Source organism: Anopheles maculipalpis, chromosome 2RL, assembly GCF_943734695.1.
Source record: "Anopheles maculipalpis chromosome 2RL, idAnoMacuDA_375_x, whole genome shotgun sequence".
NCBI lineage: Eukaryota > Metazoa > Arthropoda > Insecta > Diptera > Culicidae > Anopheles > Anopheles maculipalpis.
In genome coordinates, this window is record NC_064871.1 from 97,489,754 (window position 1) to 97,517,745 (window position 27,992).

The window sequence follows — 27,992 nt, forward strand, 5'->3', positions numbered from 1 at the left end:
TTGCGCTTGTTCCTGTGAAATCTTACTCCTATTCGGGCGGGCCGGTATTCTTCCTAAGTCCTTCCTAGAATATAGCCGATCCCGGAGGGAAAGAGACCAAGCGAATGGCCAAGCAAGGAAGCAACGAACAAAAAAGCGGAAAGGTCCTGAAAAAACAAAAAGGACCTTTAGGATCTAGCAGGATTTCTTTTTTTGTTATGCTGAAGTTACAATCACCACTCGTCCATTACCGCAGTTCATGCGTGCATAATGCACTTGACAGGTCCTTTTTTTCGGGACAGGCCTGTTACTTGGCCGTAATCGATTTTCTCCGAATGCGCTTGCGTTGGTGGGAAAAGCCGTTTCTGGCCGGTCGGGGAAATGTTTGCACATGTGCTGTTTTGTGATAATTTGCCGGTATGGAACGAATGCTGCATTAGCGTTGTTTGAAGAGGATCGGTGGTTTAATAGTTATTATCTACATTTGAGATAAAAAGCGTTTGACAAGATTTTGCTGCGGGGAGATTGGTGTTCTATAAAATTTAATGACTTAGTAAACGATTTCATCTCAGCAAAGCGACCAGGAAATCCTTAAGATAATAAAACAAAAACGGCTATATCTTGATAAGGATGATCAAAATGAATGATAAGATATTAGCTTTACTTGACCTAGTTTTAACCGTAGATAGATCATCAGTCTTATACGAACTCTTTTATTTCAGACTATTCCTCTTATATGTCTGCAGAACTGACTCCTTCATTTACCTCTTTGACTCTAGATACTCTAGACTCTTGACTACTACATGGATTGGTCAGCAATTTTTAAATTTTTGATTTAAATTTACCCTTGATTATCAATTGGGGTGGGATTTCAAAGAGGTCTCTTTGTGTTAACAATCAACACCTCTTCCAGCTAGCCCTGCGAGGGGCAGCCCGAAGGACTGAATGAAATTACATAAAAAATGAAAGTAAACAAAAACTTACTAGCTTATTGCTAATATTACAAAATCAAGCATATTTGTACCATTTAGAATAAATTGAAAATAGGATAACCGATGCTCCGGATAAAATGTAAATGAATATTTATCCTTTCTTATAATAAACCAATTATCCTTAGCGTTGAGTGACAAATCGTGTCAATAAGAACACAAATATGCGTTAATAGCATGGCTTCCAGAGGCACGCACAGGGATGAAGAAGGACAACGACGAAGACTTGTATCTTGTAATGTTTACTGCTTATTAGGATAGCTCCATTATCGGTGTGTCCTTTTTGGTCCGTGTTCTTACGCGCGCGTGTGTGTGTTTGTTATCCTTAGAAGCTGAAGAGGCGCGTTAAAAGTGTGTTTTTGTAGCCTTCATAATCTCACAGTGCAATAAACATAAATACTAACCACAGCTAGAGTTGTTATGATGCAACCTGGTACAAGTTTGTTTCTACTGGTTTTTTTTTAAATCGTAATATTAACCAGCAAACTAAGTCATCAATTCATTAAACAAATGATTATAGCTCTAGCAGTAGCTCCCGGGAAATCACCCCTGTGTAGGTTTCCCACCCCACCCAGTTATAAATAAACTATCAACAACAAATCGCCAGCACCCCAACCCCAAATGGACTCCATTTAGCACCTCGGTGCGGTGAATGAAAGCCCCGACCGGAACATGGCGCAAACACTGTTAAACGCGCAATCTAATTCCCTCAAACGGGGGCCCGTCATCAGAACCGGTGCCGTTGCCGTTACATCATTTCCCTACTTAAGCCGCTCGCGCGCGCGCGCTAACCATCACCGATCCACGTGCGAGCCAAATTCGGAACAGTGGTAGAAGTAGCAGCTCACCCATACGGGGTCTCTAGCGCTGAAAAGTGGGAGCCTCCATTTAATGCTTGTCTTCGCAAGCACCCTATCAACAGCAGCATTACCATCAACAACAACAACGCAACCAATTAAAAGCGATCACCACGGGGCGATAATAAAAACACATACGCCACGTACCAACCGCTCATCCCTTTTGTGCCTCCTTCCCTCCCCCCCCCCCCCCTCTGTTTTCCCACCATCCCTTGTGTGCGGCATGTGCGAAGGGACCGTGAGAGCGTAGTAGCCGACCCGTACCAACAACACATCATCGTCATCATCGTCCCGCCACATGTGGTGTGGTGCGTTGGCGAAGCTCGGTAAAAGGGACGAAGGAAGCGAGATGGGCAGGAAGCGGAGGGCATGAGAGACAGAAAGAGAAGGAGCAACAGCACTCTCGGACCATGTTGAAAATCATTTCGCTTGGTCTGCACCTGCCGCCGTTTCCCACGGATCGGATCGGTTTCGGACTCGGGCTACGGATCAGAACGTCATCGCCGGTTCGCTGCCGGTGTGGCGTATCGCGCGCGAGCGTCCCACGGTCCCACGGAAAGCCTGCCTGCCTGGGTGTGCGCTTTTTTATCAGGGTTGTTTGTTATGTTGTTTTGCTTTTTTTTTCTCTCTCCTGTGTCTTCCCCCCGGCCTGCCGCTCCAATGCTTCTGTTTATGCTGCGAGCGATCGTTGGACGATGATGGCACATGTACGAACACGTTCCGCGCCTTACTCGACCGCTTGTGTGTGTGTGTGTGTGCGGTTATCGTCCAGCATTGCAAAATTGACTCCCTCCAGCCCAATGGGTTGGTTTGGGTGGTGGAAATTGGGCGCGACGGAATCGGCTCAATTCACTCCACTCTCCAACTCCCCCTTGAAGCTCTTCTTGATGGATGAGTTCGACAAACAGCAACGTACGTGTGCGCGAGTGTGTGTGCCCACGGTTGGATAAAGGTGGAGCAGCAAAGGGTAACTTGATCGTGAATCATAATAAACACGCGCTGCTGAGGCTGCTTGCTTTTCATTGATGAATCGCCCTCACGGCGCAGTTCGAGGCTCGGCTTTGCGCTGGCTGTTGCGGCGGATAAGCGGAAGATGGGATGGGGCAAAGAAAGGAGAGAAGGAAAGGATGATGAAACAGGCTGCAAAACGCATGTTGTCAATCGGCAAATCGGTTGCATTGTAGCACGCGTTTGTGGCGCTGGCGCCAGGCCAGGAGATGCAAATATTTAAATTGTTTCGCGGTAATTTTTTGCATTGTTCTCTTTTCTTTCGCTTGCTTGAGGTTTGTTCGCTGAATTATAAATTAAACATCAGTTATTTGAGGATATTTGGTATTTCTTATATTTGTTTATTTCTGTCTTGGTTGTTTTATGTCTTATATCTAAAATTCTTTTCTTTATCTCTTTTGGATTTAGCTTTTACTGACATTTCATGCTACTTTCGCTTTCTGTTTCAAATATTTCCTTCTTCGAGGTTGTACTTTTATAAAAAAAAATACATAAGTTGTTCAACCCTCATGCCAATGCACAAATGAACTTCTCTTGAGTAAAAATTCCCCCAATCCATCTACCGACCCTCCAATACATTGCATCGCTTATCGTGGCACGCATGCATGCTGGCTGCCCGATTAGGCACACTTTCCTGGCAGAAGCCTAGCCTGACTTGCGATCGCCCGTCTTCTTACACAGCACCCCTAATTCTTAACTGATGCCGGCGGCACCTTGACTTTCGCGTGCACGTTTGCGCACACGTACACAGTAACGGGGACTTCCTGATGCACCCTACCGTAGACGTAACGTAACGGACATTTTTCGAACCCCTTGTGCCGAAATTCTTTCGCCAGGAATGCTTAATTGCGCGATCGGGTCTAGTAGAAAGGGGGACTAACGATTCTTGGTGGCATCGGGTTTTCCACGCGCTAGGGTCAACAGGAGGGTCGCTGAAAGAATAGGCCTGGACGTCTTGAAGTGCAACCCTAGCTTGCAAGGATCAAAACGGAAAGATGTGCTTCGGCTGAGGGCATTACATGATGCTGGTTTTCCATTCCTGCGCAACGAATATTTGCGCTAAGACCATTGCGTAAAGAAATGTTTGCATCGCAGCAAATCTGAGAAGGGGATGGTTGTGCTAAAACTATTGCAAGGGGGAAAAGCCATTCTACGTTTTAGAAATGTTCATTTAGCCTGGTCGTAAGCAACAGCAGTTATTGCTGTAAAATCATTAATTATGCTCAAGACAGCATTGGCATCAATTTGACTATGCTCTTTCGTCTTTAAAAAAGCAATAAATGATAAAGACTGACTTTAGTCAGCTATTTATAGCTGTGCAAGAAATCTTTTATCCGGAAATTCCAACACGTGTTCTCAAAGAACTGCTCATGCTCAAGAATCTCCACCCAGACTTCTACGATACCAAAAACCTACCACGGTCATAAAAATTCCACCCAGCAGCGACACATTCATTCGATCGCGGGCTTCGAACGCCAACACACATTACGCAACACGGACACGTGCTGTATTGGACCGCGCCGAGCGTGTGCGCGCCGCGACAAGAAACTCGCTTCCGAAATCGCCCACTTCCCAATCACCCAACACGACTCCGTGGGTCACTCGGCGTACCCGCGTCGCAAGCCGTCTCGTGTCTGCCGCGTGCTGTCCCCGTGCTGCCTTTCACGGGTGCACGGGTGGCCTTGGGATGGATGACCTTTGGCATGCCGGAAATAGAGAAACAGATTGGTAGGGAGGGATGAACTCGCTCACACACACACACATATCTTCCACTGTGGGATCAGGCTCGGGATTAATTCGTTTGGCGCCATCGGTCTCCCATACCCACCGGATAAGCCACCGAGAGAACGGTGAGCTTTTCACTATCAGCAACCACGATTTCCGGATCCGGAATGGTGGACGCCACGGGCCAAGGAAAGGGTCGCTCGATCGCTGCCTTCAACCACACGAGCCCAGCATGCGCGCGATCACCGCATTTACAATGAAGCGATGAACGAAAGCGTAAAGATAGAACAGATCAACAACAACTACAAAAAAAAGCATCCTCCAACAGCAAAAACGGGAAGCTCGTGTCAAACACACGCTTACGGCAGCGGCAGCCAGTTCATGGGGGTATGATCGGATCGAAGCCAAATCGTGTTGGTTCCCACCGTTTTTCCGAAACAAACTCCTCGCCCGAGATCGGAAACTGGCCCAACCATCTTGAGCCTCTTTAGGTGGGGCGAGGGAAAATGAGGGGGGGAGGGGGAAAGGAAAGCGAGGACAGAAGTCTTAGCGCGCACGCGGAGTTTTGGCCTGTGCCGCATGCGCCCCGGCACTTCCTTTCCCAGTAATTCAAAGCCAACAACAGGCGAGAACAGCGGTTAAAAGCCTCTGGTAGGGAAGGGAAAGATGTGCGGGGATGAGCAGAGCAAGAGGAAAGGGAAAGAAAGAGGGAAAGAAGAAAAAAAGCCCGCGCACAAACTGATATGAAAAATACTCGGTCCGGCTCCCACGGTCGCAATCGAGCACGCACTCGATCGTGTGGGGTTGTTTGTACGGTTTCCTACTCTTCTGCAAGACCCGTGCGCACGTTAAGTAGACGGTCGTGTGAGTGAGACCGCACGAGCAACTGATACATATATTTCCCGCACCGTTCACCACCCTTCGAACGCTGGTCGACCATCCCCTTGGCTAGGGGATGAAGAAGTTGGTCCGAAGAAAGCATAGGGTGAATGAGAGAGAGAGAGAGAGGGAGAGAGCGAGACCAAGAAGCACGCATGCATGCATGCATACATTCATGTCTGGGCTAAGCACACCCCGGCCGGCCCATGCCCCCGTGCCTGTTCAACCCCTGGCCAGTCCACGAGTTCGGACCCGTGCGAACGAACGAGCGTAGAATGAGAGGGACCCAAAACATAAAAGCGACAGATGGTTACGATACTCCGCCGTGTATATGTACACAGCAGCATAGCAGCAGCAACACATTTGCAGGTGGTGCCGTTCCAGCGTGTGGGAACGACGATGCGAGCGAGTTTCCCACGGATCCGAACCAGCCAGCCAGCCCATGCCAGCCGCAGCAGCAGCAGCACGGAAAGAAGGGTCTTGCGTCGTCGCATGCTGCTTCTCCTCGCCATCCTATCCGGTCCCACGAACCGATGCCAGTATATAAACGCTCGGTGGTGGAAATTTCGATATCATTTCCATTCATTCGTCCGTACAGAGAGGACACACATCCACAGAGCAGCAGCTCAACACAAGTTACTGTTACGATTTTGAAAAATACGAAGTTGACGTTTTGTGCATCAAAACATCAACAAAGCAAGCTAAGAGAGAGGGAGAGAAAGAGAGAGAACAAAACAAGAGTGCATTAAAGAGTGGAGAAGTGTCGAATTGCAAATTGGAAGATTGAAGAAACGGTTTTGTGCAAAGTGCAAGTGCAAAAGTTAAAGAGACTAACCGACTTGAGTGTGAAAGTGTCTGTGTGGCTGTGTGAGACAAGCAAGACAAATTAAGTGGTTAAGCAAAAACACAACAAATACAAAATGGATTACGCAAATATGGTGTCAGAGTCGGCAGGACTGAACGGTAAACTGCAGTCCTCGCTGGAACCGCTATCCCGCACCTACCAGTACCGGAAGGTGATGAAGCCAATGTTGGAGCGAAAGCGCCGTGCCCGCATCAACCGTTGTCTGGATGAGCTGAAGGAGCTGATGGTGTCCGCCCTACAGTCCGAGGGTGAAAATGTGGCCAAGCTGGAGAAGGCCGACATTCTGGAGCTGACCGTTCGTCACCTGCACAAACTGCGCCGTCAGCAGCGTCTTGCCGCGAATCCCGTCCTCGATGCGGACCGTTTCCGGGCCGGATTCACACACGCCGCCAACGAAGTGTCCCGCTGTCTCGCCTCGACGCCCGGCGTTGACATTAAGCTTGGCACTAAGCTGATGACACACCTCGGCCATCGGCTGAACGATCTCGACAAGGTGTCCCCACTATCCGTGCATGTGGAGTCGGCCGGTTCCAACACTGCCGGTTCCCGCAGTCCATCCGCCTCACCCCCGATCTCACCGTTCTCGGCCGCCTCCTCCACATCCGGTGATGTGCCCATGTACCAGATGCCGCTCACCCCACAGTCCTACCGCAGCGAAGAGTCCGGACTGCTTGCACCGTCCACCACACCGTCGCCGAACCCGAGCGAATGCGATGACCATCACCATACCGGTGGTCTGCTAAAGATCCAACAGTCGGCCGTTGAGTCCGTGTGGCGGCCGTGGTAAAACGACAACCACACCAACAAAACAAGCAGCATCCAAACACAACGTGCTGAAAACGAAACCAAAACTCGACATTCGAATCGATCGATCTCAACCGGAACCGTAACCACACGGGTGGCAGGATTGAATTTTTTTGCGCAAAAAAGTGTGGCGGTGATGTGTGCGCGGACAGAAGAGGCATGGGGGAGACACAGGAACGGTTTGCAGCTTTAAATAGTGTATTAGGGAAATTAGTGTGTAAGTTCGTGCCGGAACTCGACGGCAGCAGCACGTTTACTTAGGCCAGTGTGTGTGCATTTTTTTTTTATTAATCGCTTGAAGGAGTTAACGTTTTTTTTCCTTTTAACATTTGTTCTTGTTAGTTGAATTTGTTGCGAAGAACAATATTCATTGTGATATTAATGTGTACGCGTCGATTAGCATGCAGGAGAGAAGAAAGTGTGAAAGACGGTGAGGAGGTGTTTCTGTTTTTTAACGATGCATTTAAAAAGACAAGGACGCTTGCGTTGCGTCAACGCACAAAACGCCCCAGTTTTAGCTTTTAGGACAAAACGAAAGACAGAAGAGAAAAAGAGAAAGAGAGAGAGAGAAGCATTAGAAAAGACTTGCAAAGGAGTGATAGGAGAGAGGATGTATTCCGGTTTTTTTTTTTGCAAAGCTATTGATAAGGATTGGTAAGCAGGAAAAAGGATTGCCAAGATTTCCCTTCGCAAGTTGGCAGCCCAGCTTGACCGAAGCATGACGCAATTTCTGTGATTTCAAACAAAAACAAATCAAAAGCAACGAAGGGCCAGTGGCCTGCGTGCCACAAGGAATCGCAGCCTACAACGACAATGATCAATCTTTAAAAAAAGAAAATAGTTGAAAAAAAAACAAAAATACATTGCTCAACATCATTCTACAAAACTTAATCCAATCTGGTTATATATTTTTTCTTCTGGGATGGGAAATAATGGGCCAAAAAAACAAACAAAATGAGAAAGAAAGAAATATCACAAAACAATTGAAGTTGAACATGGCTTCTAAGCTGGATAAGGTGTTTGGATCCAACCACCTGTTGCTTCGAACTAACATATTGTTTTGTTAAGGAATTTCTTAACAAAAACAATAGCTGATGTTAATGAAAGTTGTTGAAAGTTGTTAAATTTTAGTTGTTGCTTATTAAGGTTAATGTTTTGATTTAAATTGTTGTATGTATGTAGAGAACAGGATGGTAAAATCCAAGTTGAACTTTTACAGGAAATGTAATAAAAAAAAAACAAATAAAAATGTTCTTCTTCTGAAAAAAATCCTCGGAGATTAAGTATAATTTGCGTAACCAAATTGCATCTGATGAATGAAGAGTCAGGGGAATGAAAAAAGGAAGAATTTCGCAGGAGATGTGCTGGAAAACGTGACTCATCGCATCATGATGAGCCGTTACGCAAATTGTGTTTTTGTTTCTTTCTTGCTTTCTTCGTATTTTTCTTGCGTCATAATTTAATAATAATTGTATTTATGATCATAAAACTAGTTTTATGTATTTCCTACTTCAAGAATTTGAGAAATATGTTAACAGGTTGTTGCTTTTGATTCAAATTTCGCAAAAGGAGCACCGTTATTACAAATATAGGAAGAGTCGAGAGTCACAGTAACGCCATCTGTTGGCCTTCCCTAGACACAAACCGTTACACCTAAAGTAAGGTTAAATGATGACAAAGTAACGCTGGGTTAGGGTTGTTGTAACGTTGTAACAGTGTAAGGAATATGTTTAATGCCGTTATTATATTTTAATGTCTTTTTATACGATTTTAAGAGAATATATAGCTGTGTCCTTTCAAATGATTTGAAAGAAAGGACCAACACGATAAAAATAAATATTTGTTTTGTAAAAAGAAGGAAAAAAGTTAAACAAATTTTCTAAACGTTTTCATCTGAAGTTCTTGATTCCTTTGCTTCCCGTAGTGAGGGCTGACTAATCAGCAACGTGGTATCGGCAGTCTAGAAAGCCATTTCGATGGCCGGCATGACCTTACAGGCCGTTAAGGCAAGAAGAAGAATTGATTTGCTTAACTTATCCGACTTGAGAAGCAATATTATTTTACTACCGAGTCACCTTCCAAATCTAAATTTAAGCATACTTACCTTTTATTCAAAGTAAAAGCGAACTACGAATTAAAATTGTGGAATTCGAATTGCAGCTGATTGTTTTCGCAATGAATCCAAGACAGCAGGTAAGCTATAAACAGCTACACGAGAGAGCAATATTCATTGATAACAAACCGATATGGTGAAGGGGCACTCAACAATCCACATCCCACACCCCGCAGAGAGTGACGCCAGGCCAGCGAAGAGCGTGAGCTCATCCAGGCGGAAAAAGGCGCGCGTTCGTACCATAAAGACGGGTTTCCGACTGATTGTGTGTGTGTTTTTTTTCGTCTGTTTTTCATTATCCCTTACTCTAACACCCCATGTTTGGCATTTTCGTCCATGACATGTCCAGCCGTCACTGTTTTTACGTCAGCGGGTCACTGTTACGGTTGGAAGGATTTCAGAATCTTCCCACGCGATAATCGTACCCGAAGAAAATGTGTAATAAAGCGAACCGAACCGTAGCAATTCTGTTGTTTATACTTCCTTTCCAATAAAACGCTTAATGAGCGGCGCGTCGTCTACGAATAGCGAAGGATGATTACCCGACAAGAATTAAATCCATTCTATTGTGTTTGCATCCGCGGGAACGTGAGCTTACTGCAGGATGCCAAATATTTTCTAAGCACGGTCGCGCTCGCAATCAAATCACCGGTCATTAGCACGTTTGGCCAAAGCAGAGCATCGCCCAATGCACCCAAAGTCGTTGACATTCCAGGTTGGATTTTATTTATTGGACCACCGCGTCTCCTTCGTCCTGGCAGTGTCCTGGTTCGACAGGTTCGACTCGTCCAGTCAGTCGATCAGCGTGTCAGCGTTTGAGTTTGAACCTGGAGGCCACACTTGCCCTGCCCTGCCCTGGACTCCTTGTTGTTCGTTCGGCGTCCTTTTTTGCGTGCTGCGACCAATGAACCCCTGCTAACCGACAGAGGCGTGTGCCAGACGTGGGAAGGACACGACAGCGCGGGCGGAACGGACCAGACGGAAAAGAGCATTGGGACAAGAGCATTTTCAGAAGGAAAAACGCGCATACGAAAAACAACAACGCGAAGCAACAGCAAGCGATGAGACAAAATAAAAGCAACGTTTCGGTTGTTCTTGCGCGCGCTGCCACCTGTAAATGAGGGGAGCATAATGTGAGAGTGAGAGAGATCCAATCTCACGCTCACGCACTGCTCAGCACTATGCTCACTATGGGCAGCATGAAGTTTGATGAAAATAATGTAATTAATTTTATTTTACGATCATTCTTTGTCATGAAATTTGTGACCGTCAGGATTCTTGTTGTCCATAAGTCCTGAGCTGTTTTTCTACTATCCAATGAGTCTACTAAGAGTTGCTCCTAAGAGGCATCGTAACGATCTAGGCCTTGTTGTTGAAGGGTCCTTATCGTCATGCATAGAATCATCCTCACTGCAGTCCTCCTAAAAGCTGGATTCACCATTGGTTTTATGTTAAAATTATGCTCCCCTTTCCATTCGATCGTCCCATAGTGTCGTGCACTAGCGAACAACAACGGGGAACAAAAGAGCGAAAATGCAGTGTGCTCATTGAAGCGTGGTTTTCCACGCGCCTATCCTATTCGCATTTTCCTTGGACAGCATTCTCCCCTTTTATTCTCCAAACTTGCACCTCTATTTGTACCCCATGCTCACGGTCCATGGGTTCTCTTTCTCTCGCTCGCTCGTTCTCACGTTCACGCTACGGTAGCCGTCACAGAACCGAATCCGAACGGACAGACCAAACCCGACCTTTAGTGCGTGCGTTTTCAGTTTATTTTCAACAGTCGATTAAAACGAAAGTAAAATATACATGCAGCGGGCGACGGCCTACACTGCTGGTGCTGCTGCTGCTACTACTGCTACTGGTGGATTACTGTGAGAGGGTCTGCCGAAAGTCAGACTCACTGGTTGTGAAGGGGTGAAACGTGAAGGATAAGCAAAGCAACGTGTGTGTGTGTGTGCAAGTTATTTTAACCGTTTTCCGATATCTATTTGCACTCGAAGAATGTTCTGTGTGTAAAGTAAGTGTCGCAGCGTAGAAAAGCCTTTACGAACGAAAAGGATTATTCATTAAGTGTGGATGTCTGTGTGTGCGCGCGAATGTGTGAAGTTTTTCTACCTTTCTCGAGACTGTAAAAATTGTACTAATCTCAACTAACTATAACGCTGCTTATCCGTTATACAACAGTGAAAATGGCCAAGGTCCTAGCAATGGCAGGACTTTGGGCGAATCCGAATCACCATACCAAAGGCAGCACAAAGTGAGGTGGTCGTGTGTGAATTTTTGATGCTCATAAAATCAATACCGAGCATGGAGATCTTGGAGATAGGGAGCTGAAAATTGATTTTATCTCAATTCGTACTCCCATAGCGCGGCAGGACATACAACACCATGCACACAAACACAACCCACCAGGCCAGACCGTAAAGCCCGTCTGAGTGTGTGTATGTGTGTCCGCTGAGAGTGAGCACGATTAAGTGAGGAAAATGAGCGCGTTTTCCACCGAAAGCGCGCGCGAGAGAGAGAGAGAGAGCGAGTGAGCAAGAGAGCGAGATCGAGTGAAAGCGTGATGAAGCGAAATGAAAGCATTTAGTGGTATAGTACTAAGAGTGTAGTGAGTTGGAGGAAATGCTGAATTTTATTCTCAACACCATCCCACCACCAAAATTTCCATCACCCCCATTATCGCCCCATGTTTCTGGATGGTTCTTCTTGTTGGTGTTTTTCCTCTCTTTTTACCTGTGCGAAATCTTTGGCCAAAAAATCTTCGTTCTGTCGAATTGGAGCAGACTGTGGAGCACACTGACGTCTGGCCGCATTTCTTTACCCCCGGGCAGGGTTCTGGAATGTGTGGTTTTGCCTGACGTACCGGGCGATAGCGCCAGTAAAGGTGATTTCCATTTCGGAAAATCCAGTTACCACGCGAAGGGAAAGAAAGGAAATTTGACCTGATTGAAGCGGATGTGAGGATATTCCATTCTCCAGAAACAGGGCAGAGGGAATCGTTTCGTTGGATTTGGATTTTCGTTGGCTTACTATTAAAAGTGAGAAGGTATTTTGTGCCAGTGGGGCACCTACCGAGCGGCCTTCAAGGTGTGCAATTTCCTCGCGCGGAAAAATTCAATTAGCTTCACGCGCGTACATTGCGAGATCGAAGCAGGACATGTTTAAAACAAACACACACACGCACACACGCATAAGCTGAAGCGGCGTGTGTAAATTCGATCTATGCTTGCGAATAAAAGCAGTAACCAGTAGGCGAGGGAAATAAAATACACTCATCAACCGATTTAGCGTGGTGAGGCAAGCCGCTGGCGACATACAGTATAAATAGAAATTTTCTTTTTGCGCGACTGTGGACAAAAAAACAAACGGAAACGGGCGATGAGCTAAGCCGATGTTGCATCGGCAGCCGGTGGACACGGTCCTGCCAGACCGTGAGTGAAGGACGGGTTTTTTTTTCTTGTATGTTGGGGGGGTAGTAGAGTGCGTGCTGTTATATTTAGACAATCCCGTAAACTGGTAAATAACCTGGTGTGTGGAGTGCGTGTTTGTGTGTGTGTGTGTAGAGCCATTTGGATGAATGGCAAGAAGGAAGTGTAGCAGAGAAGAATCTTCGTTTGGAACCCACGCGAGGGAAGTTCCGATTCCACTACCAGACAGGCGCTAGGATTATAGCATCCCAGCATCCGGCCGGTCAGCTTCGGGCCACGCACGGGAGGCTTAGTGCGTGCACGGCTCGTGCGTCGTCCTCAAATTCTTGTCGATCGCGTATGACATTTGGAAGACCGTTCGATATCTTCTATTTCTGTTGTCGTTCGAAATGGGAAACGGCGGTGTATCTATTTCTTGTTCAGTTCAGTGACCAGAGCATACCGAAGAAGGTAATAAAAGTAAACGACAGCGGAAAGGCTCGTTCGTACATTGGGAATGTTAAAAGTATGTAGCGAACGGTAGAGATAAAGTTGTCAATCCGTGACATCTAGAGCCGCGGAGAAAGAAAAACAACAACCTCTACTAACACACTAACTACTCTACCATCAGCACTAACGGGTGAGAACCTGTCACCCGACGACATACAAGGCGAATATTAGTTGATGTCATTTACATGTCTCCGCTTGTTTGTCCCCTCAACAAATAGTCTTCTTGCTCCACGCTTGCCTTAGTAGATCGCACTAATGTCCAACGATTAGTAGCGATGTCCTCGACAAAGAGGGAAAAATGAATGGGAGTATATGAAAACACTAGGAAACACCAGAACAAGTGTCTAATTCTACTCTATACTGAGAGAAACATGTATCGAGAATGAGACGGTGAGATCGTAATCCTAAGCAAATCCTCTAGCTCTCTCACGCTCATTACTCACCCCCGTGTGTGTGTATGTGTGGGGGTGAATTGTATGTTTGTGTGTGTGTGTAAGGTCAAAGAAATTCCTGGTGTTTTGTGGCCTCCTGCTCGTAGTGTGTCGAGAAACCTCACAACTGTCCACACGGCCATCGGTGCTCAACAGCGAACGAAGAACACGAACGAACAACGATCCCGCACAACGTTGAACGGTGGAACTGTCCAGGAAAAAGGTTGGTTGCCTGCATGTTTCCTACATGGAGCCCTTCATCCATCGCCAGAACAAAACGAACGAGTCTCCAGAGTTGTCTGATGTGGGCCAATGGAAATATGATATCGTTCGCACATGAGCGGAAGTGTGGTCAGATTCTTGATCGAGTTGGAGTTGGTGGTTGACGAGAGGCATCGTCCCTGGTGACTTATGGGACGTTCCTGTCGAAGCAAAACATTGTGGTTTTGACAGGTGCAATGTTGTTTAGTGGCAGGTGACACAGGATGATAAGCGACGTGAACTCGGAGTCCGATAAGTCCTTGAAAGCAGCACCGAATGTTTATCGTGTCGTACAAAAAAGAAAACAGTGTGGAAAAACATTTTTCCAGTGACCATGAAGCTACAACACATCTGGCGCTACCAAACGAATAGTTCGAATCCGAAGCTCATCCAGCTTTAACGGTGTGGAAAAAAGGGGCAAAAGAAGAAACACACACACACATTTCCCAACCGTTTTCCTCGCGTGTCCGTACGTTTGTGTGTGTATGTGCGTATGTCATCCGTGTGTGTCGTTAGGGAAAATTGGGTGAAAATTGCGAGCCAGTGTGACTTGGGCGCTAGAGTCGTATGCGGTACGTCACCTGCTCCCCGCCCCCCACAACAGTTCGCGAGAGAACAATTTTCCCGATTTTCCCGACGGCCAAAGAGAGCAGTTCAAACGGAATTGTGTCCGAGCATTTGATTCGGGATTTGTTTTTCATTTTTGGTGTGTGACCGTACCATTTAATTGTAATTTGTTCACAAACGAAACGAGCGCATACAGTGTTCGAAGTGTTTTGAGAGCGAGAGAGTGAGGGAAAAAGTGAGAAAAGCGCACAGATGTCAGATGTGAGAAAGGAAAATCACACTGCAACGGAATGGAAAATCGTGAGAGAGAGAGAGAGTGTGAGGATGAGAGAGAGAGAGAGAGAGAGAGAGAGAGCGTAGAAGAAGGCATGAGAAGCACATTCGCGCAATGCATTCATCAGAACATTATCCTTTTCGGAACGGAATTTATTTCATTCGATTTGTCATGTACCCCTGGTTGCACCCGCACCCTCTCCATCTCATCATCTAATACCTCTTCATTGGCACATTATCCTTGAGATTGGTTTTCCACTTTCCACTGTCCCAAATCAAAACATCCCTACCGTTTCCCATCAGTCATTCGACACCGTGTGCGTTTGTCTCGGTGTGCTCGTTATAGTACCGATTTGCGATAATTTATTTATTTTCTGACATATCTCCGCGACACACTCCGGCTTCGGCCCATGTGCAGCCGGACGGTCGACTGCTGCTTTCGGCTGATTATTTTTAGGAATGACAAACTACTGCTACAATTACCACGACGAGCGCAGCAGCAACTACTACTACTACCGTTACGGTCCACTACTACTTCTACTGGTACAACAACTGCAACATCAACAGCAATAATCTACTACTACCCTACTCGCTCTAATCTAATCGTCGTGTGTGCGTGTGTGCGTGAAAGTGCGCTTGTGCGTGCGTGTGTGTGATCGGAAACAATAGTTTTGTGTGCGCAAGGTGCAGTCGCGCGCGCATAGATGTATTTATTTGTTATAGATTAAATATTTGAATTTGAATAGTTGGTAGATATGAATAGTATTGTTATACTGAGTTTATGGATACTCCTGCACATTAGCAACACATCTTGTCAAGGTAAGTACTCGTTATAAATATTTATTTATTTTATAGAATCATCCAGGACTGTCCTTTGATCCTTCAAATTATATCTACCTTGTAACTTGTTATTTCACTCTGATGGAGTGTTTCAATGTAATATTAGAACTCAATTGCAATAAAAAGTATTTCAAACGAAGGTGATACTTCCCAAAAAGATGTGACAGCGAAAGTTTGTATGATAATTCCACTCCCCCTCTCATCAAAAAGCACTCAGTTGGGCAATGAACAGTTATGATCATCACATTATTCACCCTCGGTTTTTTTTATGTTCGGTATGTTGCTACAACCTGTTTACACCAACGGGGAACGGTAGAGGAAATCCACACGGGACCAGTTAGGCGAGCAAGTCCTGCAACGAGAACCTTTCTGTGTGCTCCCTATATCCGAGTTCAACCGCTGTTGAACGTTGGTTGCAAACCAAATCGAGGGTGGGCCAGCTTCGGGACCTGACGACCGACGACCGGTAGTTAATTATTTGAACTGTGGCAGTAAAAGGTGTCGTGGAAAACGAGAGACGAAAAACAAAACAGCCATCAGAAGCATGAAAAACTAATGTCAGGGGTCCAATCCGCTGGACGTGGTAGTGCGAGCGTAAGTGTTGCAAGCTGCAATCGAGCCAGTTGGCTATTGCTATTGGTGGGTTACCATGGGTAAGGCCCGAAACAACACAAGAAAAACCGGGCCCCGGTGATCAGTGGAGCATAAACGCTTGACGCTGGCTGGCTCTTCCTGCTGCCGCTTGTTGCTAATGCTAATGAAACTGTGGGAACTTGGACGACGCTTTTGCGTGACCCAACGCGAGCACGTCTTAACGAGAAGGTGGTCGTTTCGTACATCAAGCAAAAAGAGAAAAAAAAAAACAACCCTCAGGTAGGTGGGATTGAAGCTGGAAAAGATCCCACCGTTGCATTGTTTTTTTCACTGGAGCTTAAATCTAGCGTTTGTATGATTCCGATTTGGCCGGTAAAGATTTCCGGAGCAACCCACTACACCAGGTGAACGTGAAGAATGGGAGTATGAGCAAGCTAATGAGTAAAACAAGCAGAATTAAGATCACTTGCAAGTGCACACCAAACAAACGTTTCTCGGAAGATACACACATATTGATTTCCGGCTGGCGTGTTCCAGGAAGGTATTCAGCACATGAGAATTTGTTTGTGACAATTGGCCACACGCGTACGAAATGCAGATATGTGTGCTAATAAATTGTGCCCCAAGCGAAAAGGTGGTATGAGAATTAGAAATGGGCACATATATACTCACCCATACCATTTCCATTCCATTGGGGAAACATACTTTCCACCGAAATTGTGGGAGCTTTCCCTTTTGTTTTGTGTCCCCAACCCTCCCCATTGGAATGGGGCTGCTGATAATGATGATGGCGATGTGTGGAAGCTGGCTATGGAGAGGAGGAGGAGGAGGAGGAGGAGAAGTGAAGCTTCCGCTTTGAAGTTTCCCAGCGCTTCCTGTGGGGCTGTGGAGGAATGTCGGAAAAGGGCTTTAATCACTGGCAGGCGTTAGGCTTATCCGGCCCATTCGGTCTGAAGTTTGCTTTATTCGTAGTCAAATTCGGTACCGTGGGCGAAGTTGCTCGCACAGGATGTGAGTGTTTTTGTTTGGTCCTGTCTAGGAGTGTGTACGTGATCCGATATCGTCCCCGGGACATGTCAGCTGGCCCTGCGACGCTGGCTGGAGGTGATGTGAGAACAACGAAGTGTGCTCTTGACAGGTCCGTCAGAGGGTGTGCTATTACCATTAGATTTCCCGTGTACCACCGTTTGGCGTTTGGTGGCCGGCAGGGGAGAAGGCAAAGAATGAGCCATAATCACGTTCTCGGGCTTCGCAAAGTTTTTTCCACCCCAGCTAGAGCGCTGGTTCTATGAATTTACCTTACCGTAGGCACCTTTTTCCAAGGTGCCTGGCACCCGCACCGTTGACGAAAGCGAAACCATCGCCAACAATGTTGACAGGTTGGCGGAGACTATCAGGGGGTTCGCATTACCGAACCGAATGTCGGCTGTGGAATAATTTTTGATATCCTCACGACGCGTTTGAAGAGCGTGCTAGCGTGTGTTTGGCTACTGGGTGCCACTTGACGTGTGATATTATTATGCAGGACGTTAAGGCAAGATCCTGCGAGACGAACGTCCGAGACTCGGTTATTGCCCTGCGGCATCGGCCGCTGAAGTATTTGCTTAAGTACTTTAGCCGAGATATGTCTCGCTGCTCCATAAAAGATATGTGTCCTGTGGCGGATTGACTACGTTATCTGAGAACTTAAAAGCTCAGTTGATAAACATACCCTCCCAACGGTTCCATAGGTTCACAGCAGTTAGCCCACACACCCACACGGTTGTTAGTTTAATGTCCCAATTTTTGAAAATGATATTGATAATGCATTCCTTCCCGGCTTTTTACAGATGAAAAAATATCCGTTTTAAGAGGCGACAAGGTAGAACTAGCCTGCCCGATCGATATAGCGACCTGCGGCGAGCTGCACTCGCTGAAATGGTTCAAGGGAACCGAACGGATAGCGGTCGTGTCCGGTGATGGCGAGGTGGCCAAAGTCGAGGGCAGCTACAACGATCGGCTCTCGCTGTCGCACGAGGCGCAAACGAGCCGGCTCATTTTCCGCAGCGTTGAGATAGCGGACGAAGATACATATCTGTGCGAGACCACGTTTCTCGAACCGTCGGAGCTGTGTGAAAACTCGGGCGCCTACAGCGTAGCTTTGAATGTTTACGGTAGGGTTTTGCTTTGCAACACTTCAGCTGGAAGATGATTCCATCTCACCATTTTCTTTCGGTTTCTCGCATTGTTTTGTTTAGCTGTGCCATCGGTTATCACGCTGCAGGATGGCAATAGAAATAGTATTAAAAACGGTTCCCACATCGGACCGATGCGCGAAGGACAAGACCTGCAGGTCGTGTGCGAGGTATACGGGGCCCGTCCGGAGCCTGTGATAAGTTGGCATCGATCTGGTCGGGTTGTTCGAGGTAAGCAGGGAAACAAACCCTTCACTGTCCACAGGCTTACCAGCTGCTGTCCTTGTTTCAGATAATTTGGTTGTGGAGGAACACAACGGACTGTACACAGTCAAGTCGACGTTGTCACTTACGCTGTCCCGACAGGAGCTGGGAGCTACGTACAACTGTCGCGTGGAGATGAAGGATCTTCGCCTCTCCGTAGACAACCAGTTTCACATCGATTTGCAAGGTGAGTACGTGTGAGTAAGGAAGCAATAAGTGCACAGTTCACTAATGAGACATTTCTCTTGTAACAGTACGACCCACAAAGATAAACTTATCCGGTGTTGAACATCACACGGTTCAAGGGACGAAGGTTTTGCTTCAGTGTCAGGTAAATATGATTAGAAGGTATAAGAATTGCGGACAGCGATTGCTAACTGGGTGCCGTTTCATTGCAGGTCAGCGGAGCAAGACCAGCAGCTAATATGACCTGGTACAATTCATCCAAGCTCATCACGGAGGAATCCAGTGACATGACTTCAATTAATACTAAAACAGTGAGTGCTTGAGTGGTTCTAGCGGTTGGTGAATGCTTTCTTACTTCTTCGTTTATTTCTTTCTGCCTTGCAGTATCTTCAAAATGATGGAACATTTGAAACGATCAGTCAAATGATCTTTACTGCAACGCGCTTCGAAAACGGTGCGTCCATGCGCTGTGAGGCCGATAACATTGTGATGCGTGAGGACATGGATCGGCCACTGCACGACACCCTCACGCTGGAAGTGATGTGTAAGTATCCTGATTCCTGTTTCCGGAAGGCCAACACAAACACTGTCACTAATGCTCATTCCATCGAATTTTTCATTCCATTTCGTGCTCACGTGTTCCGTTCCGTTTGTGTTCCTCTACGTCATCGCTACAGACCCGCCGGTGGTATCCGTAAAGCCGGAAAACATAACCGTGAACGAGACGCAAGATTTCCTTATCTTTTGCGACTACGAAGCGAACCCGGCATCACTCGAGAGCGTCAAGTGGTACCGGAACAATCAGGAGATAAAGCTAAACAGCGTGCGTTACGAGGGTGGCAACCCTGAGCAGACGGCACTGCTGATAAAGAACTCGACGCGGCACGATATCGGTGCCTACACCTGCGAGCTTTCGAACTCGATTGGGTTCGATGTGTCTGACAATGAAGTTTATGTTGATGTTATATGTACGTTTTTTTAGAGGAAAAGGGTGGCCACAGAAAGGGAGGATGTTGCTAATGTGTAATTTTTGTTGCAGATAAACCGACGGTAATGTTGACGATGGACCCAGAAGCGCCAGTGATCGAGAATGATCAGGCGAACATTACGCTGCTGTGCAATATTGTGGATGGAAATCCAATGCTCCTGACCAGGGTGCGTTGGTTTCTGGATGGGGAGTTCCTGAAGGAGCTGCCGGAGTGTGAGGAGGAAACGCTCGGAACGGATGAGAACCTCTGCGAGGTGGATCCGAGTAAGATGTTGCTGCAGAACGTTGGACGAGAGTTTATCGGAAACTACTCGTGCGAGGGCTTCAATGCAGCTGGCTGGGGCGATGTGAGCGACGAAAATCCCCTGGACATTTACTACGAACCGGGCAACGCGTCCATGGTGCACTATCCGTACATTGCAATCAAACGACGCAGTGTGACGTTCAACTGCTCGATCGAGGATCGAGGCAATCCGGCAGCTAGTCGATACCGTTGGTTGCGTGGGGGAAAGCCGGTGCTGGATGTGGTCACACCTTCCTGGACGGTGGACCCGGTTGGGCTGGATTCACGCACGACTTTCTCGTGCTTTGCGTACAACGAAGGTGGCGAAGGATATCCGGCGGAGGTGAATTTGGAAGTGCATGCACCGCCGGCATTCATTCAGAAGCTGCAACCCTACACGGGGGCCCTCTTTTCGACCACCAACATGTCGCTTTCGTGCCGGGTGGAGTGTGTACCTTCGTGCACAATCTCGTGGTTTAAGGATGGAATCGGAATTGAGGAGAGTGATGAGCGGTACTACATCACCAACACGTATCTACCGTCGGAACCGGCGACGGGTGACTTTGAGAGTGCATACTCTGTGCTGGTAAGCTGTCGATCATGGCTTTTTGTTGGTCAAGACGTGTGATTTAACAATATGAGGTGTTTTTGTTGCAGCACTTTAACATGTCCGCCTGGCCGAACGGAATATTGGATAGGATTAAGGACAGCTCGAACTATTCGTGCGTGTCTACGAATAACTCTGCTGGACCGGGCGTCCGCAGTACAACGTATTTTGGAGTTGAGTGTAAGTATTGTCAACGCTTGTTATGTGGCATGTATGACCAAAATTCTTTGCTCTTGCAGATCCGCCCGAGAATACGAGCCTTTCGAGCACGACCATCTCGGTCGAGGAGGGTAAGATACCTCCGAAAATTGTTTGCTCCTCGAGAGCCTATCCAGAACCGGCCTTTTACTGGGCTCGCAATGGTGAGATCATTGCCAAGGGAAGTGCACTCATCGTCGACGAAGGTTTGCGGCGTTCCGATGCCGGCAAGTACACCTGTACCGCGTTCAACAAGCACGGAAACCATTCAACAGATGCATACATCGACATTCATTGTAAGTGAAGCGTTCGAGCGGACCCGTAAGATAAGATTATCTGATGACGGTTCACTCTCCAAACAGATAAACCTACGTGTCAAATCATGCGGAAGGAGATCGAGGACGAGGATGTGCTGATCTGCGTTGCTACTGGCAGTCCGCGCGAGTCAGAGTTTGAGTGGAGCGTCAAGTATGCGAACGACAGTCTGCAAAGCCATCGGATCAAGAGCGACGCCTACGAGAGCTATCTGACGCTGGACGATGCCGTGTCGGCGATGCGCATTTACGTGTGTGTCGCAAGCAATAATGTAGGGATGGGAACACCGTGCGAGATTGAGGTTGCAGGTAGGTGTAGGCAATGCAGAATGGCGATGAGGTGATCTGCACAAGGACACAGCATTATACGGTGTGTTATGTTTGTAGGATATGTTGCCTGGTGGCTGAAGGGAGATGTACTTACGCCGTACATTCTGATCGGTGCGGTGGCTGCCCTCCTGCTTGCGGTCATCCTTGTCTGCATCATAATCATTTGCATCTGCCGAAGGAAACGACGACAGGAGAAGTGTAAGTATACGAAGATGCACAGCACAAGCGAACAGATTGTTAGATCATGATCGAAAAAAAAGAGCAAATCAGAAACACAAACGGCAACGAATGTAAACAGGTAGTACCGGCTTGGTTTTTCTTTCCGTTTTATTGTTTTTGTCCCTGGTTTTGTTACGTTGGTACGAAATTTGCAGTTTTCTTAGGGCTTTGTTTCTAATTTACTACTACTCACCACTATCAAAGGCCAATGTTTGGAGGAAGGGATTTTCTCGAAGAAAATCAAACTCCAAGCAAATGGTCAGCGAATCCGTTCTTGTGCATGGATCAGACAAATCAGACAAACGAGGTGCAAAACATTAGCACAGAATGCTTACTTCACGTGTGCCAAGTGTACAGTGCTTTGGTCGATTGAAGTCTGAACCGTGCCTAGACCTCCCCAATGTAACCTTTTGTTCTCGATGTTTTGACCACCGTTTGGCAGCAGTCGTATTTGATTAGTAATTCTCATTTTGTGCTTTATTCACCACTATCAACCAAAAATTTCTACCATAGTCAGTGTTAGCAGTAAGCAGTTTCCCATTAACTCTACGGCCCACGTTTGACGGTCCACGTATTCTCTCTCTGTACTGTATTACGTTTCATCACTTTAATTGTTGTACATTTTCAAACCTTCCTTCCTCTCATTTCCGTTGTGCCCATTTTGCGTTGTTTGCCTTCCAAAAACCATTGATCAAACATAAGCAAAAGCGTTTGTTTATTGCTGTTTGTCTTTCTTCTCTGCTGTTTGTTTCATTCGTTTCTTGCTCTTGTGTTTTTTTTTTATCTCACTCACTCACTTTGGTTTCCCTTGTTCATGTGGTTTTGTACTTAAAATTCTTTCTATAAATGTTTGTTAACTTCTTTCTTACTAAAACTTTCAAACCTCGTTTACGTGCCCGCGCGCGCCTTCTCACTAATAGCTTCTATGCACATGGAAGAAATCGAAGATGCTGAATTCTCATTTATGAAAGATCGCAGGTAAGATTGGATTGGATTTCAACAAAGACACACATTCACTCACACACTGGTATTACATTGGTTTTGCTTCTATGTTTATGGTATTTTTGATAATCGATTGCGGCTTGGTTTTTTGGTGCGTAGTTTGTAGTAATATTTTGTTGTCGATAAGATGTCATACGTTCCGGATTGGGTAGTTGCTTACGTCGTGTACATATAGCCTTATGCATGGCCAGATTGGTGTGGGAATGTGGTGCTAACCGTAAAGGCCTTGGAGGGTCAATCGTCGCTGCAGTCATAACATCGCTTAACAGTACAAAAACCCAGCTAACACATGGAATCCCTCTAGGTCCTATTATCCAAAACTCCTTTGCTAAGAATATTCATAGTCCGTCGAACAGTTGTTGGTGCTAAATTATGTGTAATATTATCATTCTTTGATTTCCTTATTTATTTTGGTTTTAAAGATCGTACCGTTGGAGTTGGAACTGTAAGATCTGTACTTGGGAGAATAAATTAGGCACAGTTTGTTTCGAAAGCTAACAAACTGATTATGATAGTGAATAGTTAATAATACAAAGTAGCTGTTTAAACCACGATAGAACAGTTAAAACAAAGAACTAAAGTAAATAATTAAATTACAAGCATTATAATGCAGAAGCAAAGATGGGGTGGAAGGTACATTTACTTTAAATGGTTGGGAGGCCTTACATTGATTATTTATTTACAAACATCAATTCATGTACATTAAGACCCGTTGGTGATGGAACTAAGCTTGGTTAGTTCTGGTAGCTAGAGTCCCGTGGTCCCGTTAATGGAAATCGTAACCCATATTGGTTCCGGTGTGGGTAGCACCCGCTGTTTCGGGTCGGCATGATTTTGGAGTTGGGAGAAAAAAAGAAACATTTGTTTGCTTGTTTATCCCACTATTCTTTGACCTACCCCCACTTCCTCAGGTGTCTGCAACGGGAGACGGATGCTTCCGAAAACATCCGGCATTACGATCAGTCGCTCCGGTGGCGTATTCGACGATTTTTCGAAAAACGTAACAGTATCGATTTGTTGCGCATCTCCACGAGCAATGGTACAGTCGCTTAATTTTTATTTTTAATCTTTTTTTCCTTCTGTTTGTATGTTTGTGTGTGTGTGTGTGCGCGAGATTGTATGTTTTCCCTTTGTTGTGTGTATCCTGCGCTCCTTTTTTTCTCCTTACAAATGTATTTTTCCCACATCATTTATCCTCTCCATTTGTTTCCTTTTCCTTCCGTTTGTTTGTTTGTTTCGTGTGCTATCACTTCTTATCTCATGTGTTTTGTTTTTATTCGCGCAAGTTTTCATCATGCTTTTTTGCTTTTGCTTTTCTTTCTGTTTTTTTTATGTTTCTTTTCATCAAAAACCAAACTTTTCATGCTGGTTTTCACCTTTTTTCAAACATACCTGTTATTGTTGCTGAAATCGGCCCTGCTTTCTTGTTGGAATGTGTTTCTTTTATTTACGTGTTCAGTTATTACGTATGTTAAAAAGCCTCAAACCATACCCACCGAAGACCCGTCGCCCCCCTCCACGTCCAACCCAGCAGCAGCTGCGGACAACAACAACACCACGACCACCGCCGGCAGCACCACCGACACACCACCAACACATACACTACCAACAGCCGGCGCGTCCGTTACGGCCCCCGAGACAGGAGCAGCGGCACGGGGGGTCGATGGTGGAAATGCAAATGTACCGGAAGCTGGTACGGCTGTAGGCGGAGGTATGGAACAATCGCTGAAACATGTTGCTTTCCTTCCGGTTGCGTGTGTGTGTGTGTGTTTGTATTTTTAGCTTCTTTTTTAGTTTTTTGATATCGCGCCCTACCCGTACTCTCGTGACTCGATGATGGAGTCGCTCCGACGGCTTACTACACCGGATTTTTGGAGAACCTACCGACGATGATATATGAAACACTTAAAAACCGTGCTGCTAATGGATTTTTTTGTGTAGACCAAACACTAATGTTTCGCTGTGTTCCGATTGTTTCTTTCGCTGACAGTTACTGGAGAATCATCGACTGCTGGCGGATCCCAGATCGAACCAGGAGAATATGAAAACCTACCGTTCCATGGATTGCAAACACCGCCGAAGAAGGTAGGAATTGGAAACTGTGCCATTGCTTAAGTATAAACATGTTGGCTTTGTTTACTGACCTCGAAATGTGTTGTGGATTTGTTTTGATTGATAAAGAAGCTACACATTTTGTGGCTGGGATTCCACTGTACGATCCTTACTAGAATTTAAAAGTATTTTGGCAATGAATTTAGTCACTCTGATCAAGGCAATAGGAAATCGTATCGTGGAATCGCATCTAATTGTTGATATTTTTATAACGTTTGTATCGTGTGATATCTTATCATTCCGTGTGCGTTTGTACGTGTGTTTGCCTTCCGTCGCCCTCGACCAGGCTATGCTGTGTAAAACTAACCTCGCGCCATCGCTGAAGCATCATAACAAAACACTCACCCCATCCTGCTTCCCAACGCATCCGTACAATTACATCAACTATCAGAAAGATAGCCAGAAGGGTGGTTTGCCGGCTCCCCTACACCCTACCCTCCAGCACTCTGGACTTCCGCAGCCCCCGTCCATCGGTGAGCCGCCGAGTTTGGACGATTCGTGTAAAGCAAAGATGGCCGCATTGGACAACAGTGACACACTGTCCTCGCACAGCTTCACCCTCAGTGGAACACGTTCCACGAAACGGTCCTCCGAGAAGAAGTTGATAGATCTGGAAACGGTGACACCACTGTACGAGAACCTAACCGATTCGATTCAGATCCATGAGGCCACAATTCCCACCCCACTCCCTACGGTTCCACCCGGCAAGCCGCTCATTCTTGAAGGTCCTCACCAGGAACGGTATCGGATCAGTCTGAAGAAGCCGGGTCGGAAGGGTGGAAGTAGCCGCTCGAACAGTGCCGTCTCGAACAGTTATTACGATTGTATCAAGCCTATCCCAGCACCAAGACATCGGAAGTACGCTTCCACCAATTCGCTCGTTTCGAAGACACACGCCGGAAGTGGACACGGGTTGAAAGCGTACGGTGGGGGTAGTAGCAGCCGGCTGGATCCAATCTACATGAACCTTCCGTTCGGCAATCGTCAGGGACACGAATCGTCGCTCCGGCTACACTCGGACACGGAATCGGGCTCGGAGGGTCCCCGGGGCATCAACGATGTAAGTGTGGCCACTAACATTGTGTTGCTTGCTTTACACTAACCCGCTAACCCCCCCTTTTGTGTCGGCAGTACCCAGCGGCACACGATAATCACTATCTGGAGATAACGCAGCACCAGACGCGGATAGTGATCCCGAGGGAACTGTTCCCGGTGGACAGTCGTGAGCAGCAGGCCAAGATTAACCAGCTGCTCCGCAAGACCGGTGCGCCGCCCGTACCACCTGCCCTGCTGGCCGCCTCCTCGCCCAGCACCGCCACCCCTTCGTCTTCATCCTCCAGCAGCACTAACAGCCGGCGCCACATCAAGCTGCCGTTGCAGAAACATCATAGCTTTAATTTCCAGTCGTCGCAAACGGTCGAGGCAACGGTGCGCGATCTCAAGATCAAGTCGCACTCGATCAGCTCGAAAACGTTGCGCGATTATCGTGGCAGCGTTAGTCAGCGCGGTCAGAGCAATGGTAACGGCACCGGCAGTAGCAACACACTCAACCATAACCATCATCATTCCCATCACACCGGAATGCTTCAGGAGAACGATAGCGAGAACGAGTACTACGACCAACAGGAACACGAGCAGCAACAGCAACAGCAGCATCGCCATCGTGCGGCGTCACACTTTCCGTACGACACTAGCACCGTAGCCTTTAAACCCATAACTCCCGTGCCAACGAGTACTACAGCAATAATAACTACCACTAACAGAAAGTCGGTTAATATGTGTAATAATGACAAATTTGCAATCAAATAAAACAACAAAAACCATCACCATCTTCTCTGGACTTCAAAATGGCCTCCCTTTTCGCTTTGGTTTTGTTTGCAAGTTGGTGTACGTACGTACGTACGTTTGTTTACTAACATACTAAACAGTGTACTAACTTACTCTAAAGAAACTTTCCTCATGACCAAGGCAAGGCAACGCCGAGGTAAGTGTGTCGATAGAAGGATGTGTCCCGTTTTGTCGCTCTCATATCAAACGCTTGGGTTTTTCGTTGTCATTTGGCCATTGTTTTGTTGATTGATTCATGCGCAACACGATACAACAATTGCAGAATAAAAATTGTAATTTTAGCCAACACCACTGACCACTGACTCTGACCTCTGTGCCATAGCTCAAAATCAAAATGCGAGTGTGTGATTAATGTTTTAACTAAATCTTCTGTGTCTCGACATCCTTTCTTTCCCATTTTAGGCGAACGATACGATTACAGCCAAAAGCAATACGTACATTTTTTAAGGCGTGTGCTGCACTTAGTAGCTTTAAATGTTAATTAAAACAAAAGCGTTTAAAAAAAAGTCAAACCATTTTTACCTTCGGGGAAGAGAAGAATTCAAATCCAAAGGTGTTACACGTTAAGGCAAGCGGTATAGATTGATAAGCAATTTGGTTTATTATTTGTTTTTATTGCAAAACGATAAGGCAGACACCGCGCGTGTGAACAGTGAGGACAGAGCAAAAACATTGGCGGAAGATGGTCGGTGACGAACGAACTTTGGTTACCGAACAGTCGCAACACAGTGCTGCCGAGAAATAAAGTTGACAATTTTTATTTTGCAATTTATATACAAAAAAACAAAACGAAACGGCGTCTTAAAAGAAGCAATTTAAAGCACTAAAACGGATACTTACTGATAAGATGACCCAAAAGGTTCTATATTGGTAAGTATTAAGCGAGTAAAATGCCCTTCTATTTGACATTTCTGCGTCGCTGCTTTAGTATCTTCCGATTGATGATCATCTTGTTACTACTACTACTACTACTACCACCACGACTACTTTTGCTACACTGACGTTTGCTGACGTCGCTCTCTGACGTTTGCTGTCGTAACACTAACCGAATGCCGATGAGTGTTTTTTTTCTTTTTTGTGCCATTCTATTTGCACCACACAAAATGACGGGCCACAAATTCCGTGCTGCAAACATGCCGTTCAAATGAATCCTTCATCCACAGGACGGTATCGCGTATCCGGAGGATGTGATCTACGCCGATCTGGAGGAGAACAACTATGGCCCGATCAACTACAAGGCTGCTTCGATCTACAATATGATGAAGTTTAAGCGAAACAACGAATGAAAAACACGAGAGAGAGAAAGCTAAAGAGCGCCTACTGTTACTTTGATTTGTGCTGCTGCTTTGTAATCAATGT

At 46.3% G+C, this 27,992-nt stretch overlaps 3 protein-coding genes across 5 annotated transcripts in view; 2 read left to right on the forward strand and 1 right to left on the reverse strand.

Moving 5' to 3' along the window:
• The window catches only part of LOC126568609 (mobility group protein 1A), a 99,874-nt gene that overhangs the window by 42,483 nt on the left and 29,399 nt on the right, over nt 1-27,992 (reverse strand). Inside the window, exon 1 of one of the 2 annotated variants that reach the window (XM_050225113.1) lies at nt 6,050-6,063. The exons of the other annotated variant lie outside the window; for it this stretch is intronic. The gene's annotated coding sequence lies outside the window, so the exon portion shown is untranslated. Of the gene's footprint in view, nt 1-6,049; nt 6,064-27,992 lie in introns of those variants that run through there. 2 annotated transcript variants of the gene reach the window in all.
• Nucleotides 6,340-7,096, forward strand: LOC126568453 (enhancer of split mbeta protein-like). The gene has a single exon (XM_050224933.1). The coding sequence runs from the start codon at nt 6,358-6,360 to the stop codon at nt 7,087-7,089; it is 732 nt and encodes a 243-aa protein (XP_050080890.1). The 5' UTR covers nt 6,340-6,357; the 3' UTR covers nt 7,090-7,096.
• LOC126567767 (hemicentin-1) lies at nt 15,331-26,642 on the forward strand. 2 transcript variants are annotated; one of them, XM_050224051.1, is made up of 19 exons: nt 15,331-15,493; nt 17,938-18,261; nt 18,346-18,513; nt 18,575-18,733; nt 18,801-18,877; nt 18,945-19,043; nt 19,117-19,276; nt 19,410-19,700; nt 19,772-20,589; nt 20,661-20,790; nt 20,850-21,104; nt 21,171-21,431; nt 21,510-21,650; nt 22,592-22,649; nt 23,585-23,712; nt 24,133-24,384; nt 24,664-24,758; nt 25,072-25,845; nt 25,917-26,642. In XM_050224051.1, exons 1-19 carry the CDS (start codon nt 15,430-15,432, stop codon nt 26,592-26,594), a joined length of 4,932 nt encoding a protein of 1,643 aa, XP_050080008.1. In that variant the 5' UTR covers nt 15,331-15,429; the 3' UTR covers nt 26,595-26,642. The 2 variants fall into 2 exon arrangements, with proteins under 2 accessions (XP_050080008.1, XP_050080007.1); XM_050224050.1 differs by lacking the exons at nt 22,592-22,649; nt 23,585-23,712; nt 24,133-24,384 and having other exon boundaries at nt 25,917-26,640.

Bases quoted from the DNA above. Each gene is read 5' to 3' on its own strand.
- LOC126568453 (XM_050224933.1), top strand. From the start codon at position 6,358: ATGGATTACGCAAATATGGTGTCAGAGTCGGCAGGACTGAACGGTAAA.
- LOC126567767 (XM_050224051.1), top strand. From the start codon at position 15,430: ATGAATAGTATTGTTATACTGAGTTTATGGATACTCCTGCACATTAGC. The intron at 18,514-18,574 runs GTAAGCAGGGAA...TCCTTGTTTCAG, and splicing joins ATCTGGTCGGGTTGTTCGAG to ATAATTTGGTTGTGGAGGAA. The intron at 20,590-20,660 runs GTAAGCTGTCGA...TTTTTGTTGCAG, and splicing joins AGAGTGCATACTCTGTGCTG to CACTTTAACATGTCCGCCTG.